This window comes from Suricata suricatta, chromosome 1 (assembly GCF_006229205.1).
Source record: "Suricata suricatta isolate VVHF042 chromosome 1, meerkat_22Aug2017_6uvM2_HiC, whole genome shotgun sequence".
NCBI lineage: Eukaryota > Metazoa > Chordata > Mammalia > Carnivora > Herpestidae > Suricata > Suricata suricatta.
The window spans coordinates 162,026,911-162,043,715 of NC_043700.1; the positions used below are offsets into that span (position 1 = coordinate 162,026,911).

The 16,805-nt window shown below is 40.9% G+C and overlaps 1 protein-coding gene across 1 annotated transcript; it reads right to left on the reverse strand.

The window, feature by feature from the left end:
* Nucleotides 1-1,237: 1,237 nt before the first annotated feature.
* CHRNA9 (cholinergic receptor nicotinic alpha 9 subunit) lies at nucleotides 1,238-13,683 on the reverse strand. Its single transcript, XM_029932214.1, has 5 exons — nucleotides 13,620-13,683; nucleotides 13,217-13,362; nucleotides 12,120-12,274; nucleotides 4,933-5,465; nucleotides 1,238-1,834 (listed from the first exon to the last, which is right to left on the reverse strand). The coding sequence occupies exons 1-5, from the start codon at nucleotides 13,681-13,683 to the stop codon at nucleotides 1,293-1,295; spliced, it is 1,440 nt and encodes a 479-aa protein (XP_029788074.1). The 3' UTR covers nucleotides 1,238-1,292.
* Nucleotides 13,684-16,805: the final 3,122 nt, after the last annotated feature.

Genomic DNA, 16,805 nt, shown 5'->3' on the forward strand with positions numbered 1-16,805 from the left:
GAATTTAGAATGAGGGTCCCCCAGTCTCTTGTATTCTAACTCATGATTCTCTCATGGCCAAAAGCAGTATGACTTTAGCAGACCTGGTCCAAACTTGGAGTCTGAATCCCAGCTCCACTCACCACTACGTTGAATGCAGAGGAGGTGGGTCACTTACGTGCACCTTCCTCTGACACAGTGTCCTTCTCTGAGAAAAAGGACTAGAAATACCTGCTTGGCTGGCTCATGGAATTGTTGTGAAGATCAAAAAGGATCAGACCTATGCATAAGATTTGCTATGACACCAAATGCAAATGTGAATCATGCAGCTTTATTATATGTAAGAGAAAATAAGTATTTGGTGAATAATTGAATGAGCAAATGAATAAACCCAGTTTGCTGATTATCTTATTTAAGTCAAAGATTAAATGCAGGAATAGCTTTATCTTTAGGATTTATATAAAATATAACCACTATATCACTATATATGACATCATCATTATGAAGAAAGTTCTCTTACCCATGAAGTTGCTGATTCTTAGACTGTCTTCAAATATGGAACAAAACTTTTTATTCCATCATTTGAGAAATGACTTGAAATGCACCAGTCCTGAGAAAGGTAACATTGTGACTTAAATTGCACTAAAGAATACATGACTATTTTCCTTTTATTTTTAAAGCACGTTTCAAAAGGGACTAAAAGGAGAGAATGAGCTTATTTTGTTTTGTTTTAAATTTTAAATGGTAATATAAGGGTCTGTGTTATCTGCACTACTGAAGTGGCTGGCCACTTAGCACCCTAGTGGGCTACAAAAGGAATCCTTTTTTATTTCCTTCATCTTCCTACCCTTGAGATTTTGGACCTCCTGCTTTACAAGTTTTCTCTTTTCTGCTTAACTTAACTTGAAAGATATATTATATAATTCTGATTTGAAATTAAAAATAAAAGGGGTGCCCAGGTGGCTCAGTCCATTAAGCATCTCACTTCAGCTCAGGTCATGATCTCATGGTTTGTGGATTTGAGTCCTGCATCAGGCTCTGTGCTGACAGCCCAGAGCCTGGAACCTGCTTCAGATTCTCTGGCTCCCTCTCTCTGCCTCTGCCCCACTTGCACTCTATCTCTCTCTCAAAAATAAATAAACATAAAAAATTAAAAATAAAAAGTAAACACAACATAGCCCCTAAGTTTTATATGTACATGTATAAATATATAAACTATATATTTGCATGTGTGTATGTAAATCTGACTTGGGGAAATATTAGAGTAGATCACAGGGAATTTTAGTGATATATTTCCACATACCAAATGCCCACTAATCTGCTCTTGCTATGATCAAAACAGTCATCACGAACACCATAATGAAAAAAACCCACATGAAGAAACGATCTATGACTTTTGCAACTTTCTTCCACTCACTCCCCTTGGAATTGGTCGCCTTGTGGTCTTTGAGGCACTTGGCAATGTACTTGATATTCCTGGTGAGCGCTTTGTACCGTGCACAGTAACTGTCAGCATCCTGTGGGTTCTCCCCCTGGCACCCCAAGTCATTCTTTAAGAGTTTGTTTATCTCCTTCTTTCTGGGAGGGTCTTTGTTTCTGTCTGTGTTCAGAGTCGGCTCTGGAAGTTTGCCATAAACCACTGTGAGGTGGGTTCGCTCCCTGCCGTGGCGGGGGCTGAGGCAGCTCTCACCCACGTCGTAGACACACAAGATCCTGGACATGTATTTCAGGATGACTACCCTGGCCCAGTGTGGCACTGGCCGGGCCTCAGCCCCACAGAAGTGAATATTCATTACCATAATGGTCAGGGCGGTGGAGGCTGTGATCAAGGCCATTGTGGCTATGTAATATTTGCCTGGAAAATAACCATAAACAAGTTAGCTTAAAACTGTCCTTACATTTGGCTCAAAGAAAGAAAGAAAGAGAAGAAAGAGGAAAGGAAAAGAAAGGAAAGGAAAGGAAAAGAAACACCTTTTCCAGGGAAGCTGTATACAGTAATGGTTACTAGTATAAACTTTTGAATAAAACTTTTTGGGTTCACATCCCAGCTCTATCAAGACTTGTGGCCTGTAGCAAGTTATATCATCTGGTTAAGCCTGAGCTTCCTTCTCTGTAAAATGAGTAAAATAATTGGATCTAATATACAGGAATATGGTGAGGCTTAATTGAGATGATACATGTAAGGTTCTCAGCACTGTCCCTCGCACTAAGTTAAAGGTTTCTAAATGTTTGCAGAGATCATGATGTGAAAAAATTCCACTTTCAACAAACAACGATCTTGGCCAGCTCCCAGAATTGTCTTCAGACCTCTTTGCTATTGGGTAAGAAAGGAGACACTATGTACTATTAGCCTTCAACATGTGATTGCGTAAAGCAAATATTAATGAAAAAGGAAAATAAAGGAAGGAAATAATAAAGGTGATGGTACAAATTTATAAAATGTAGAACAAAAACAACAATCAAAAATGAAGTGGAGCAAAGCAAAAGCTATTTGAAAAGAGGAATAAAATTGATAAACCTTTGATAAAGCTACTCACTGAATAGAGGCAGGGTGATGGTAAGGAGAGAGAGGAGAGAGAGAATATAAAAGAAGTAACAGAATAGAAATTTAGAATACAATAAAATGATATTATAAATAGCTGTACGATAATATATTTTAAAACCTTGATGACATTTCTAGAAATACATAAGACGTCAAATTTAGCATAAGAAGAAAAAACACTGGAACAGAAAAACTCCAGGGTTGGTTTTATAGATGAGTTTTACCAAACTTCTACAAGTTTGTACATGTCTTATACAAGTCTTTCCAAGTCAAGTTGTTCCAGAAATAGAAAACGAGAGAAAACTACCTAGCTCCTTTTATGAAATCAGGTTAGCTTTGATTCCAAAAGTAACAAGAAAGAAAATATTAAGGTCATTTTACTTACAGATATATTTGAGAAAGTCTTATAAAAATTATTAGCTAACTAAATCCAGTAGTGTCTTAAAATGATAACTCATCATGATAAAGAAGGATTCAACTCAACATCAGAAAACTTAATTCACTATATTAATGGGGTAAAAGAAAAAGCTCAGATGATAATCTTAACAGATGAAAACAATGTATTTGATAATGTTCATCATCCACTTATTATTTGTTAAAAGGTCAAAGTAAACTCAGAATAAATGGGACCTGTTTTAATATGCTAAAGATTATGGGCCAGAAGCTTATATTCAATACTGCACCTCTTCAGAAAAACACATTTCTATAAGATTAGAAGTACATTTCATAGGTGTTGCAAATAGCATATTGTAATTGTTAATAAACATGCTCAAGGGGCGCCTGGGTGTCTCACTCAGCTGAGCGTCCGATTTCAGTTCATGTCATGATCTCACGGTTCATGGGTTCAAGCCCCACATCAGGTTCTGTGCTGACAGCTCAGAGTCTGGAGCCTGCTTCTGATTCTGTGTGTGTGTGTCTCTCTCTCTCTCTGCCCTCTCCCACTCGTGCTCTCTCTCTCCTTCAAAAATAAATAAAACATTTAAAAATTTAAAAAAAAACATGCTCAAGATTTGTGTGCACCTTTCCTACAAAGGAATTATTTCCTAGAAAGGAATATTATCACAGACACAGAGTAAGTAATGCTTGCAAAGTTTCTGAGACACATCCTGAGACTTCTCTCTTTAGAGCTTTAGCCAGCTCTCTGTTGAATGTCACTGCTAAAGAAGAGAAATCTGCCAATTATTCTTGCCTCAAATAGGGTTGTGATCAGAGGTCATCACTGTCAATCATTTCTGTCTCAGGAGAGGTAATAGAAATGCCAATACACTTCTTCCTCTACTAATGGTGTTGGGGGAGGAACAGAGAGAACTTTCTGTGTCTATTTCTCAAAAAGGTATGTGTGTGTGTATTTGTGTCCATGTATCCATGCATCTGTGTTTTTTGCTCTCCAAACCAACATAACAATGTCTGAATAATCGGTAATATTAAATTCAGTAGAAAATAAAAGGGCAGTAAAATATCCCTTTCATATTGGTCTCTAAGTCTCTAGGTGATCTGAAATTACTCCTCATTGTTTACTCTAAGGAACCAGAAATTAGGTCTAGCCTCTGATTCTGGTAAACATTTATTCAACAGTAAGTCATTGAGGTAGATGTATTGGAGCTGAGTAGGTCCTTGGTGGCAAGATGCAGGTAGGAAAGGTGTTAGGATGGGTCTCAAAGTGAGATAGGGAATGGGAGGCAAGGCAGGAGTGGGTAGTCTCTGTCTCCATGCCTATCCTCAGAAGGACATTTTATCAGAGCAGAGTTTTGAAAATGTGGTCTATCCTAGAATCACCTCAGATTCCCCACTCTTACCCAAGATTGCTAAATCAAACTCTTGAGATGTAGAGATCTACATTTTAACAAGCTCTCCCATATCTACCATACCCAATAAAGGTTAATGATTCTTCTATTAAGGGTAGATGATCCTTAAAAATATAGTCAACCATTTCTATCATGTCTGCCAGTCTTTCCCTAGAGAAGGTCTCTTGTGATGTGAAAAGATAATAATAGTCACTACTTACTGAATACTTACCATATACTTTAACTTCTAACTCAGTGAACCAGAAAGTAAATCAAAATCACCCAGGATTTGCTCCCAGAGTTTCTAATTCAGTAAGTTTGTGGTGGGTCCTGAGAATTTGCGTTTCTAAAATTATGCTGCACTGTGGGTCCAGGGACCACACTTTGAGAACCACTGCTCTAAGCGATATTACCTCTCATTTCTCTTTTACATAAACCCAGAGGCCATAAGACCAGTTTTGGGAAACAGCCATATCTGTTTTCAAAGATGCCAACGGAAACACTGAATGAAGTACGTGACAGCCTGTGTTGAGTCTGAAGTTGACCTAATCGTTATGAGTTTAAGGGAACAGATACAATCCCGATTACTACAAAGCTAGTTTCAAAGTATAAGACACTTGAACTCACCTATCAGAGGGACATTTTCTGAGGCTGGCATGATCTCTGCCACCATGAGCTGAAATACAGTCATGGCCAACAGGATGGTCACTCCCAGGGAGACCTTTTCCCCAGAGGCTGCTGGGAGATAAAAACTCAAGGGAGCCAGAAACGATATGAGGACACATGGTATGAGGAGGTTGACAATATAGAATGAGGACCTCCTCTTCAGAAGGAGAGTGAAAGTCACATCTGGGTAGGGCTCAGAGCAGCAGCCATAGGAGATCACATTCTTCACAGCAGGCATGCCATGGACCTCCCACTCTACATCTTCAATGAAGTCAGAGAGGTCTCCACTGTCTAGGGCATTGAATATGTCCACCTGGTTGCCATTGTAGGTCCAGGAACCAAAGGTCAGATTGCACTGTTGGTTATCAAAGGGGAAATAGGTGACGTCCACCACGCAGGAGCTCTTGGTGATGGCTGGTGCATCCCAGGTGATCAGCCCATCATACCGCAGAACCACGTTGGTGTTCACGGGCTCAGAAGATTCGTCATCAGCCCTGGAGGCCAGAGGAGGAAAATGAAAGCTGCTGATCAAGACGACTCATCAACTCCCTCACTCCAGACAGCTCATGGGCCTGTGGCCATCACTTCAGTGTCTCTGGCAATGGGTCACCATTCTCCCTGTCACTCTGGCTGAAAGTCAGAACCAACTCCAATATGTCCTTCTCCTCCATCTCCTGTAACTACTCAGGGTCAACTTCTCCAGGATTCTTTCTTTAAATCATCTCTGCTCTATGTCCCTTCTTCTTCATTTCCAAAGCTAGTCTCTTAGTCTAGATATGATTCACGCATCTAGACAAAAAGTAAACCTGTCAAGGCTGAAATCTAACAGGGAGGCCTGCTTACCTGATTTTATTGACCTTGGGCACAAGAATACTAAAGTAGCCTTTTATTGCTGTTGGAAGAATTGTACATGTTTATCATAGAATATTTGAAAAATGCAGACAAAAATTCATTTACTCATAACCTAAGAAGTAATAATTCATTCTAGATATACTTTCTTTTTGCTTTGTCAACATTTATGCCTGGGTACAAAATTTCTATTTTCCTTTAGAGAGTGACTTTTTCTACCATCACCATTGGAAGGCAGATGAAATGTTCATCAAGGTGTGCTAGCCTCCCCTGGCCAGGGGCTGGCCATATGACCTGAGCTAGATCCAATTGATTCACCCTCCCTGGAGTTTAGATCTTATGTAAAGGGACCCAAAGACCAAAAACAGTCGCCGTGGTGATGCCTCCTTATAAAACAAACCAGCTCAATATTCCCACTGTCGCAAACTCTAGAGCAGTCTCAATCTGTCCTTTCTAAAACCAGGTCATTGATCATTCCTCCCTTTATTTAAAAAAAAAAATGTTTATTCATTTTTGAAAAGGAGTGGGAGAATGAGTGGGGGAGGGGCAGAGAGAGAGAGAGGGAGACACAGAATCCCAAGCAGGCTCCATGTTCTGAGCTGTCAGCCCAGAGCTCAATGTGTGACTTGAACTCATAAACCACAAGATCATGACCTGAGCTAAAGTCAGATGTTTAACTGACTGAGCTACCCAGTTGCTCTTTTTCTTCCCCATCTAATTCAGTGAGCTGTACCATGACCTTCCAACAAATTCCTTTTTTCACAAGGTAGTCAAAGTTAGTTTCCAATGCTCACAACCTTAAATGATAAGTTTCTACTAACATTTAATGCATATTTTCTAATCTCCCTTATAATTTTTTCCCTACAAAACATATTATGCATAAGTAATGTGAAAGACATCCTGGATTGGATTCTGGAACATAAAAAGAGCATTTGTGGAAAAACTGGTGAAGTCCAATAAAGTCTGTAGTTTAATTAATAATATTGTATTAGTTTTAATAAGATGTAACATTAGAGGAAGCAAAGTGAAGGGTACAAGAACTCTCTGTACCAACTTTGCAACTTTCTGGGAATCTAAAATTATCCTAAAAAAAATATTTTAGCAAAAAAAGGATGAAACCAAATTTAAAATGTGATCATACATTCATATTCTCCTCCAACATTATTTTCACTGCTGATAGTTGTTCTTTATGGTCCATTATATAGAGATGCCATACTTATTTAACCAATCTGTTGATGTTCAACATTGTCAGTTTCCAGGATCTGCATTTATAAACAAAGCTATAGTGAATGTCCCTATAATAAAATCTTTGCACTTACCCATGGACTCTTTTTTTTAGGTTCAATTGGTAGAAGAACATGTGCTAGATCAAAGAACTGGCATATTTTAAAATATTTTTCCACTTATTAAAAATTGGACACAACATTAATTGTAATGGTCTGATTGAAGTGAACCAAATCAGACCATTATCATGAACCTTGTGGTGCTCAAATTTTAATGATGTTCTTTAATGAGAGTTTAGAGAAGAGGAGCTTTAATATGGGTCTTTGAGAAGATAACAAGATGAGGTCATTTCAAAGTTCCTGAACGTATCCTCTGTAACAATAAGAAATGTATATAGTTAGCTAAACGAAAAGTGAGAACTATGTGTGAACAGAGAATATCACTCACCCATCCTACCTTCTTGGTATAAGAGGAAAGAAACTCAGGATCAGAGAGAAACTCTTTGGATATTTCCATATCAAAAAGAGGTCCCCCACTTCTTTCCAAGGCCAACTTCTCTTCCAGTACTGTGATTCCTGTCCTCCCAGGTCTCCTTCAGGGTTCTATATCTCTTGTTTCTTCTTATTCTGTCTCATCTAGACCCTCCCAATGCTGTTCCCCAGTCTCTCCTATCAGCTTCCCTTCCTTTCAGGCACTTCTCACTTCCTGCCTCTCCTTCCTTACACTGGAAGTGATACATGCTGCTGTCACTTCCCCATCTTGGTTTTATTCTTACAGTTTGGCTTCTTCCCAACATGTGCTCTTACAAAGGTCATTCATGACTTACAAACAGGCAAATCTAAAGACCTACTCTAAATCCCTATCCTGTTCAAGTCTTCCCAAACATTTGACACTGTAGGTTGTTTCTAGACATCCTTTCCTCTTCATGGTTTCTATGCCACAACTCTCTCTCACATCTTCTTCCACCCTTTTAACGATTTCTTCTAAATGTCTTCTTTAAATGTCTTCAGTGAAGAGTTTCACCAGCTTTATCCACATTTTCTTTCCTTCCTGAGTAGTTCTACAAGGACTCAAAGGGCTTTTGAAATCTCTATCCCTGATCTTCTTTGCAGGCTTAAGAATTGCCTTTTCAGTCTCTTTATTGGTTGTCTCCATGTGGATGTTCCTTTGGCCATCCAAACTGAACAAATCCTACATCAAACCCATTTTTTCCCTCAAATTTGTTCCTCTTATTCCCCTTACTTCTGATTTCATCTAATAAGTTTGCCATTTTCTCAACCACCTAGATGACTTAAGCAAGGGCAAATGCTAAATTCTAGACAAAGTCTGTCCAGATATGATAAGCTACCCAATTCCTTACTAGGTCTAAAGTCCAAGTGTTAATATGGCCCAACTATTAGAGACACCTGACTCGCTCAGTAAGTGTAACACATGATGCTTGATCTTGGAGTTGTGAGTTTGAGTCTGACGTTAGGTATGAGATTATTTTAAAAAATAAAAATCTTGGGACACCTGAGTGGCTGAGTTGGTTGGGTATCTGAATCTTGATTTTACTTCAGATGATGATCTCATGGTTAATGAGTTCTAGCCCCCACATTGCATGGGGAGCATGGAGCCTGCTTGGGATTCTCTGTCTCCCTCTCTATCTCTGCTCTTCCCCTACTTCTCTTCCTCTCTCAAAATAAACAAACTTAAAAAAAATAATTAAAAATCTTTTTAAAAAATTTTAATGTTTTATTTATTTTTGAGAGAGACAGAGACAGAGTGAGCAGGGGAGGGTCAGAGAGAGAGGGAGACACAGAATTTGAAAAAAGGGTCCAGGCTCTGAGCTGTCAGCACAGAGCCCAGTGTGGGGCTTGAACCCATGAACCACAAGATCATGACCTGAGCCGAAGCTGGATGCTCAACTGACTGAGCCACCCAGGTGCCCCTTTTAAAAACTCAACCATTAGAACTCTCTCATGGGGCATCTGTGTGGCTCAGTCAGTTAAGCTTCGGACCCTTGATTTTGGCTCAGGTCATGATCTCAGTGTTGGTGAGATCAGGCCCCCATGTCAGGCTCTGTACTGTCAACCTAGAGCCTGCTTGGGACTATCTTTGTCCCTCTCTCTTCCCCTCCCCTGCTCTCTCTTGCATATTCTCTCTCTCTCTTTTTCTTTCTCACAATAAATATTTTTTTTTTAAAAAAGGAACTCTCTCATAATAAATGCACGTTTGGAATTTCTATAAGCCAGTCTTTACCCAATCTAATGTCAGGAATTCTTGCAGCCTCTTGCACTAACCATTATATTGGCTGTGTACTTATACTAAACAACCTTACCATAACATTGAGCCCAAATTTATTTATTCTTTTACTGATACAGTAACAGAGCCAGTATCTGCTTGAATAACTATGCTGCTAAAGAGCTCACTATCTCTTGGGTACATTCATTCCTCAAGTTATTAGTTATGATTATTTTTAAATTGTTTATCTTCCCTTTAATTTTTCATTGTCTTGGTTTTTGTCCCTTAGAGCAATTTTTTCTCTTTTCTCTACCTTATTTTCTCCTTGATTGCCTAACATAGTCATCAAGTCTTCCCAAGAACTTCTTGCTTCCAAACTAAGCATTAACAAATTCAACTGCTCCTCACATGCAGTGACTTCTGGACCCGTACCCATCTTGAACACACCCTAACAAGTCTAGCCCTGTGGGATCAGGCACCAGTGGTGAATCTTGATGTTAAGCATCTTCCTGCCCAAACTATATTTATCACATCTGATTGGATCACTAACATATAGCCCTCTTTCCTCTCTCATCACCACTCAGAAAGCCTATTTTTTGGTTTACAAGGTTGTGTACGACCTTCTCAGAAATAATAAGAAGATTATGTCTGGGATCAGAAAAGTCTGCAGATCCAGGGGTTCAGCTGGAGGGACCAGGATCAGGGAAATGGCTATGACCAAGGCCCCTTCTTTGTCTGATCCTATAACTCTTCTATTCTCATTTTAGCTAGTTATAGGAATGCAAAGGACATTCAACCATAACTACATTTAGAGTTTCCTCTAAGTAGTAAACTCTGACATTACTGAGAAGTAGAATGCAAAGCAGAATAAAGGATCTGAGACAACTATCTGAGGCAGGAAGGCAGAGAAAACTGAAGTGTCAACCCAGAGGAATAGAAAAAAAGTTGATTAATCAGCATGGGGAAAAGATTCCCTTAAAGGAACAGGGAATAGAACTCACATACCTCAAGGCCAATGATCAGGGGAGGAAGGGGCTAGGGAAAATGGGGACAGAATTTACAAAAGCCACAGTAGGTTTGTATGAGCTCATGAGCACACAACTGGCTTCTGTAACAACAGGGGGCTGCGGTAGGTCTGACTTAGGTTACCATGCAAGTGTGCAAAGAAGCGTGTCAGTAAGAGTTGGTCACTGCTTTAGCCAATCAAAACAAGAGGAGGAGAAGAACCAGCACTCTGTTTTCCAGGAAAAACTGTTAGAACTGATAGAATGCTGCTAATGATCTTTGTAAACTATGTTCTCTGATTACCTGTGCCCTGTGAGTGAGAGAACTAATGGACAACATGGCTAATTCTCTTGCCTTCTGTGCGTGTGTGTGTGTGTGTGTGTGTGTGTGTGTGTGAGAGAGAGAGAGAGAGAGAGACAGACAGACAGACAGACCGAGACAGAGAGAGACAGAGAGAGAGAGAAAAGAGTGAATGAACTGGACTAATAAAGCACTAGCACTTCGATGTCATCTTGCTTGAAAAACAATATGGACGGTCCCCCTGGCCATTCAGAATGGAGAATGGTCAGCAGGATCGGTGCCACAATTCAATAGGTCATGACCCTTGGATGAGTTCTCTCAGTAAGGAACAAGACTAAAATCCAGGCCGCAACTCACTAGTGTTTCTTCCTAAAGGGAAACTCATGCACACCAGAAGGCTGAGTTTTCAGGAGCGCTCCCCTGAACTGCCCCTCATTCATTCTGTTCTGAGTCAAAGAGGAGTCTTTCCCAACCCGCAGGAACTTGGGTTCCAGAAAAAAAGAGAAACTCCTTCAAAACAGATGGAGCTATTGAACCTGAACTGTGATAGAGTAATGTGGTTCCTTCTCAAAGTGTGGTCCCTGAATCAGCAACACTGATGCCTGGAGCTTACAGAAATGCAGAACATCAAACTCTATCCCAGATCTACTGAATCAGAATCTGTATTTTAACAAGCTCTTCAGGTGATTCATATGCCCATTACAGTTTGAGAAACATAAACCTTACCTACCCATTTTCTCAAGGTTCTTAGCTATGAAATCAGGAAAATCCCAACTGATGATCTTATGATCTAGTTCATGCTTCACTGCAATGTCCAAAATCCACAGTCCAGCTGCTAGCTGGCCCATTCTGATTTTGTCTGAGTAGTATCGCTGTTATTGATACATGATCTTGGAGAAGGGTTGAACTGTATCCCTCAAAAATTTATATGTTGAAATCCTAGCCCCCAGAATCTCAGAATGTAATCTTATTTGGATCAGGGCCATTGCAGATGTAATTAATTAAGACAAGGTCATACTGGAGTAGGGCGGGGACCTAATCCAACACGACTTTTGTTTTTATGAAAGGGAAAAAAGGGACATAGACCACACACAGGGAGAATGCCAGGTGCAGAGGAGGGCAGAGATCAAGGTGATACTTCTACAAGTCCAGGGAAAGCTAAGATTGCCAGCAACCACCAGAAGCTGGGAGCGATGCATGGAACATATTTTCTCCCTCACAGCCTTAGAAGGAACCAACCTTGAACTTCTAGCCTCCAGAACTGCAACAATACATTTCCGCTGTTTAAGCCACCCAGTGTGTGGTACTTCATTCCAGCAGCCCTAGGAAACTAATACAGCCTATAAAACAGTTTCTCATCCAAAAGGGGAATGTAACTCTAAGCTTTTATAACCTATTATTTTATTATATGATTTTATGACCATTCAGGGCCTAGGTACATGAATTGGTACTTAACTTCATGCATGTTTTAAATATCCTTTTTCATTATGTTTCAATTCTTTTAAATCAACACGTTCATTCCCAAGTAATGACTGACTTGTACTTACTTGTTATATAGGACAATATCTGGCCTCCACACCAGGTCGCTGGGGATCCTGATGGAATCCAGGCCATCATACTGGTCTCGATCCCACGTGAGATACGCATCATGCCAGATTTGGCGGATCCATAAGTAGGCAGTCAGAATCTGGTTTCTTTCATCCTGCACAAATGACCATGGTAGAATCCTGTCCAGTAGACACCTCGACCAAATGCCTTCCATCTCTAGAACACTTGTTCTTCACAGCAAGAATTCCAAGAGCACAAACCTACTTTCATTAAATAAATGAGAGCTTTTCTAGTCTATCCCTTTGACTGATTGCCAAGGCCATATTTTTTTTCTATTTAATTTACTGTTCTGATTGTAAAGTGGACAAATGTTTAAGCCATCAGAACTTTGCATGGATCAACAGCCCAAATTTCTCTGAAAATTGATCAACTGATGATTCACTTGATGAGAAATTAGAAAATATCTACAATATACAGAAGAAACTCTCCCATGTTTCATAACTTTGTGTAATTAAACAATCTAAGCACTAAATAAGCTATCCCATCTTAAAACACGACCTTCATTTTAAAAAAAAAATAGGAATAGAATTCATAGAACACAAAAGTTAACATTTAGCCATTTTAAAATGTATGATTCAGTGGATTACAGTAGATGCACATTGTTGTACGACCATTACCACTATCTAATTCCAGAACATTTTTGCCAGCCCAAAAAAGAAACCCTATGACCATCAGGTCATCACTCACTATTATCCGGTTCTTCCCACAGCCCCTAGCAACCTCTACTCTGCTTTCTGTCTCTATGGTTCTGCCTATTTTGGACATTGCATAGAAAGGGAATCCTACAATATGTGACACCATCTCTGTTTAGATGATCAAGACACAGTTACTGTTAATGGCCAGGATTGGGTAACATTTGGCGAACTACCTTTTTGTAGAGAGCATCCTTCCTTGGTATTCCCTTCCCCCACCAGCTGGCACAAGTTGCTGTCTGTTCTCATTCCCTCTCAAATTCTGGGTAAGACATCTCTTTGGAAAGCACAGTTAGTTTCATTCTTAGCATCATTTCAAAGAGTCGCCACTTTATATTACTTACCATGTCCTTAATTTGAGAAAGTGTAATCTGCAGGGTGACATTCAGGACTTTATCTGTATCTTCTACTGGACGAAGAGCATTGGAATAATCTTCAAAAAGGTCATTAAACAATTTCTGAGCATATTTTCCATCTGCTGTTTCTACAGCTGCTCAAAAAGAGGGACCCGGATCAATATTCAATGTCGTATATATTTCAGAGCAAAGAACAACAAACTGAGGACTAAGAACTGGGCAGGACCCAGTATCAGCAAGGGACAAGCTCCGGGTAGGTGAGAGTTATTTTTCTGGTGAGTCAATAAGAGGCACGAACTCTTCCTTGCAGTGTTCTGTTTGCTGGCCCACTCCCACCAAAGAAGAGGTCCCCAAGTGAGCTGAGTTGGTTACCCATCCATCAGCCTCTTACCTCTCAGTCTGGAGACAGCAAGGTAAATCCAGCAAAAGGAGATGCAGGAATGGGGCCAGTTCATCTTTTTCCTGAACCTTTAGAAATTCACAGCCAAGCAGCAGTCTTCCACTTCCCTCTGTGAATGGGAAGGGTCTGGATACAAAGATCCCACTCTGCCACACTCACCAAGACAGATGGAGAGCTCAGGCTTGCGGTGCACCTAGTGCCTGAGGTCCTGAGATCCATACTCGCCCCCACCCTCCTCTGGTAATCTGAACCCTGCAGCTCTGGCCGCAGAAGAGCAGGAGGTGGGAGGCGGATGGGCTAAATCCTGAAGTGCTGATCTAGGGGAGAGCTCTCAGCTGGGGATCCCTAGCCATTTCAGCAAGAGTTTCCAGACCAAACTTTCAGATGATGACAGATAGGAACCAAATACCCCGAGACTCTGCCATAGCGGAATGGGCGCTTGTACACAGGCGGTAAGCAGATTCAGCCAGAGTCTAAGGACAAAGGGAAGCCAAGCAGACCCGTCCACGGGGCAGCCTCTGGAAAGGCCCTATGATGCGCTTCAAGTGGCATTTGCAGAGGGAAGAGAAACAGTTCTATGAGCTCCAAAACAGATTACCTTCTGCTTCAACCCCTTCAAGATCTGGCACATATCTCCTGTGGTAATGTGAGTGAATATGGGGAGAGGGGCTGGGAACAGAGCATTCACTCCCTTTGGAAGCAGCACTACAATTAGGATTTGAAGCCCAAGATCTAGGTTTGACTGCAAGCCCAAACCCTTCCTAGCTCTATAGTACTGAGCCTTCCTGAGCCAGAGACCAGGAACATAATATTCTCTCTCTCCCAGACTCCTGGGATCGGATCTTTATGTAAAAGCACCCTAAAAAACTGTAAAGCACCATGTAAATGTTAGTAATTTTCACCTCTCATTTTCCAGATCCAATATGTCTATATTTACCAAGTCACCAGTGTTTACTAGCTCTAAAAAAATAAAAAAAACCGTGGGTCAAAGGCCAATCAAGTCAGCACAAAAATGATTCATAACTAATGGTGATATTACTGAGGATGCTGTTTCTTTGAATTTGAATGCTACTTTATTTAATTTCACAGTCATTTCTCACATGTGATCTAATTTTGCTCCCACAAAAGAATGTCAATTTCCAATTGCCATAACTTACCCCTCTTCTTGCCTGGGGATACTGCCTTGGAAAACCAAATTAAGAGCATTTGGTGGCCTGGAGTCAGAGCAAGGAAATTGGATAGCTCTATTTCATCAGGTTACAGCCAGCTGATGAGTCACCCTGTCCCTCTTCAGGAATACATTCTCCGAGTGGCACAGACACTCAGGCCATCAGCTAAGTGTGTTTCCTAATTGCCTGTGCTCTTGTGTTGATTGTGAAGACATTATTTTCCCGCACCCCCAGTCTGACTCAACCCATCAAATGGCAGTTCTTGCTGTAAACCCTCAGGCCTCCTTCAACAAACCATCTGCTCTGGAGTCTCAGAGGCTGAAGGTCCTTTTGAAATTGAGTTGAACACCTCGTTTTCACATGAGGAAACTGAGGTCTAGAGATGGGAGTGCTTTGCCTCTAGCAGCACTTGGTCAGAGACAGAACCCAGGCCGCCCCGACCCAGTGGGCTCACCAGGCTAACACCGCCCCTCCTTCTGTCATTCACTCTCACAGCAATTGACAGCACCTGGGGATGACGTCTTGTGGTTAGAGGCTCTCTTCCTGTGTCTCTGTGATCCATCCTGACAGTCCCCGGTGATAGGTGCTGAGTCCCGCTGCTCGGAATGCAATCACCCCAGGTGATCTTCCTGCTCTTCGTTAACTCCGCTCATTCATTTTGCTCACTTACAACTTTTTAAAAATAGTTAACAGTTGATACTAACCTACCAGGGTTAACACAATCCAAGTTAAATCAGTACTTTTGGGGGTGGGAGCAATTCTGGCTTTTAGGGCAAAGATGCTAATGACTAAAAGCACACTCCACCCCAATTCATTCTAAAAGAGCAATGCATGAGCAAAGTGAGAATTTCAACAGAGATGGAAAATAGGTTTAAAAATTCATTCCAGGGGCGCCTGGGTGGCTTAGTCGGTTAGGCATCCGACTTCGGCTCAGGTCATGATCTCATGGTCTGAGGGTTTGAGGCCCTCATCAGGCTCTGTGCTGAGAGCTCAGAGCCAGGATCCTGCTTCCAATTCTGTCTCCTTCTCTCTCTCTGCCCCTCTCCCACTCATGCTCTGTCTCTCTCGCTCTCTCAAAAATAATATTTTTTTTTAAATTCATTCTAAAAACAACTATTAGGTGCTTTCCCGGGGACCTGCCTATCTTTATCCAATCACTCAGCTCTAAACTATATAAAAAAGAAACCCTTAATATAGCATCCCCATAATTTTCAAGACACTAAATGAAAAAAGAAATTCATTGACTTCATTATTTAGGGTTAAAGCTAAACAAGGCTGAGAAGCAGATGAATATTCTTTAGACTGATTTACAATGAAAATAATCTGAATAAACCTTAGCCATCTAGAAATGTGCACCCTCCAAATACACCCTATTTCCTGAGTGCCTCATTAACTTAGGATCAGCCATATCTAATGGCATATTGATTCAGGTAAATGGAGCATTCAGATATTTAAGTTCGGAAGTTCATGATTTTCATGCCAACAGCAACCTTCTCCCAGTTCTTGGGTACTAATTCTGAACAGCATCTCACCATAGTTTATGCAGAATCATCACCCATACTCTGGCCAGAAAAAGGAGACCCACAATTCAAAAAATTTCTAGAGAGCGCAGGGCGCCTGAGTGGTTCAGGCGGTTAAGCATCTCACTCTTGATTTCAGCTCAGGTTGTGACTCACAATTTGTGAGATTCAGCCTTGAGTCGGGCTCTGTGCTCACAGCATTGAGCCCGCTTGGTATTCTCTCCCTCTCTCGCTTTCTCCCTCCCCTCCCCTGCCCCTACCCCACGCACGCATGTGTGTGCCTGAGCATGTTCTCTTTCTCCCCAAATAAATAAATAAAGCTTAAAAAAAAAAGAATTTCTAGAGAGTACAATAATCTTTTCAACATCTGTACCTTTTGAGAAGTGGTGGTCCCTTGCCACAAGTTCACAGACATAAAGTATTCTAGCCATTTCAGAGTTTCTGGAAGCTGAATCCTCCCTAATGGACCAATTTTGAGGCACTTGTGT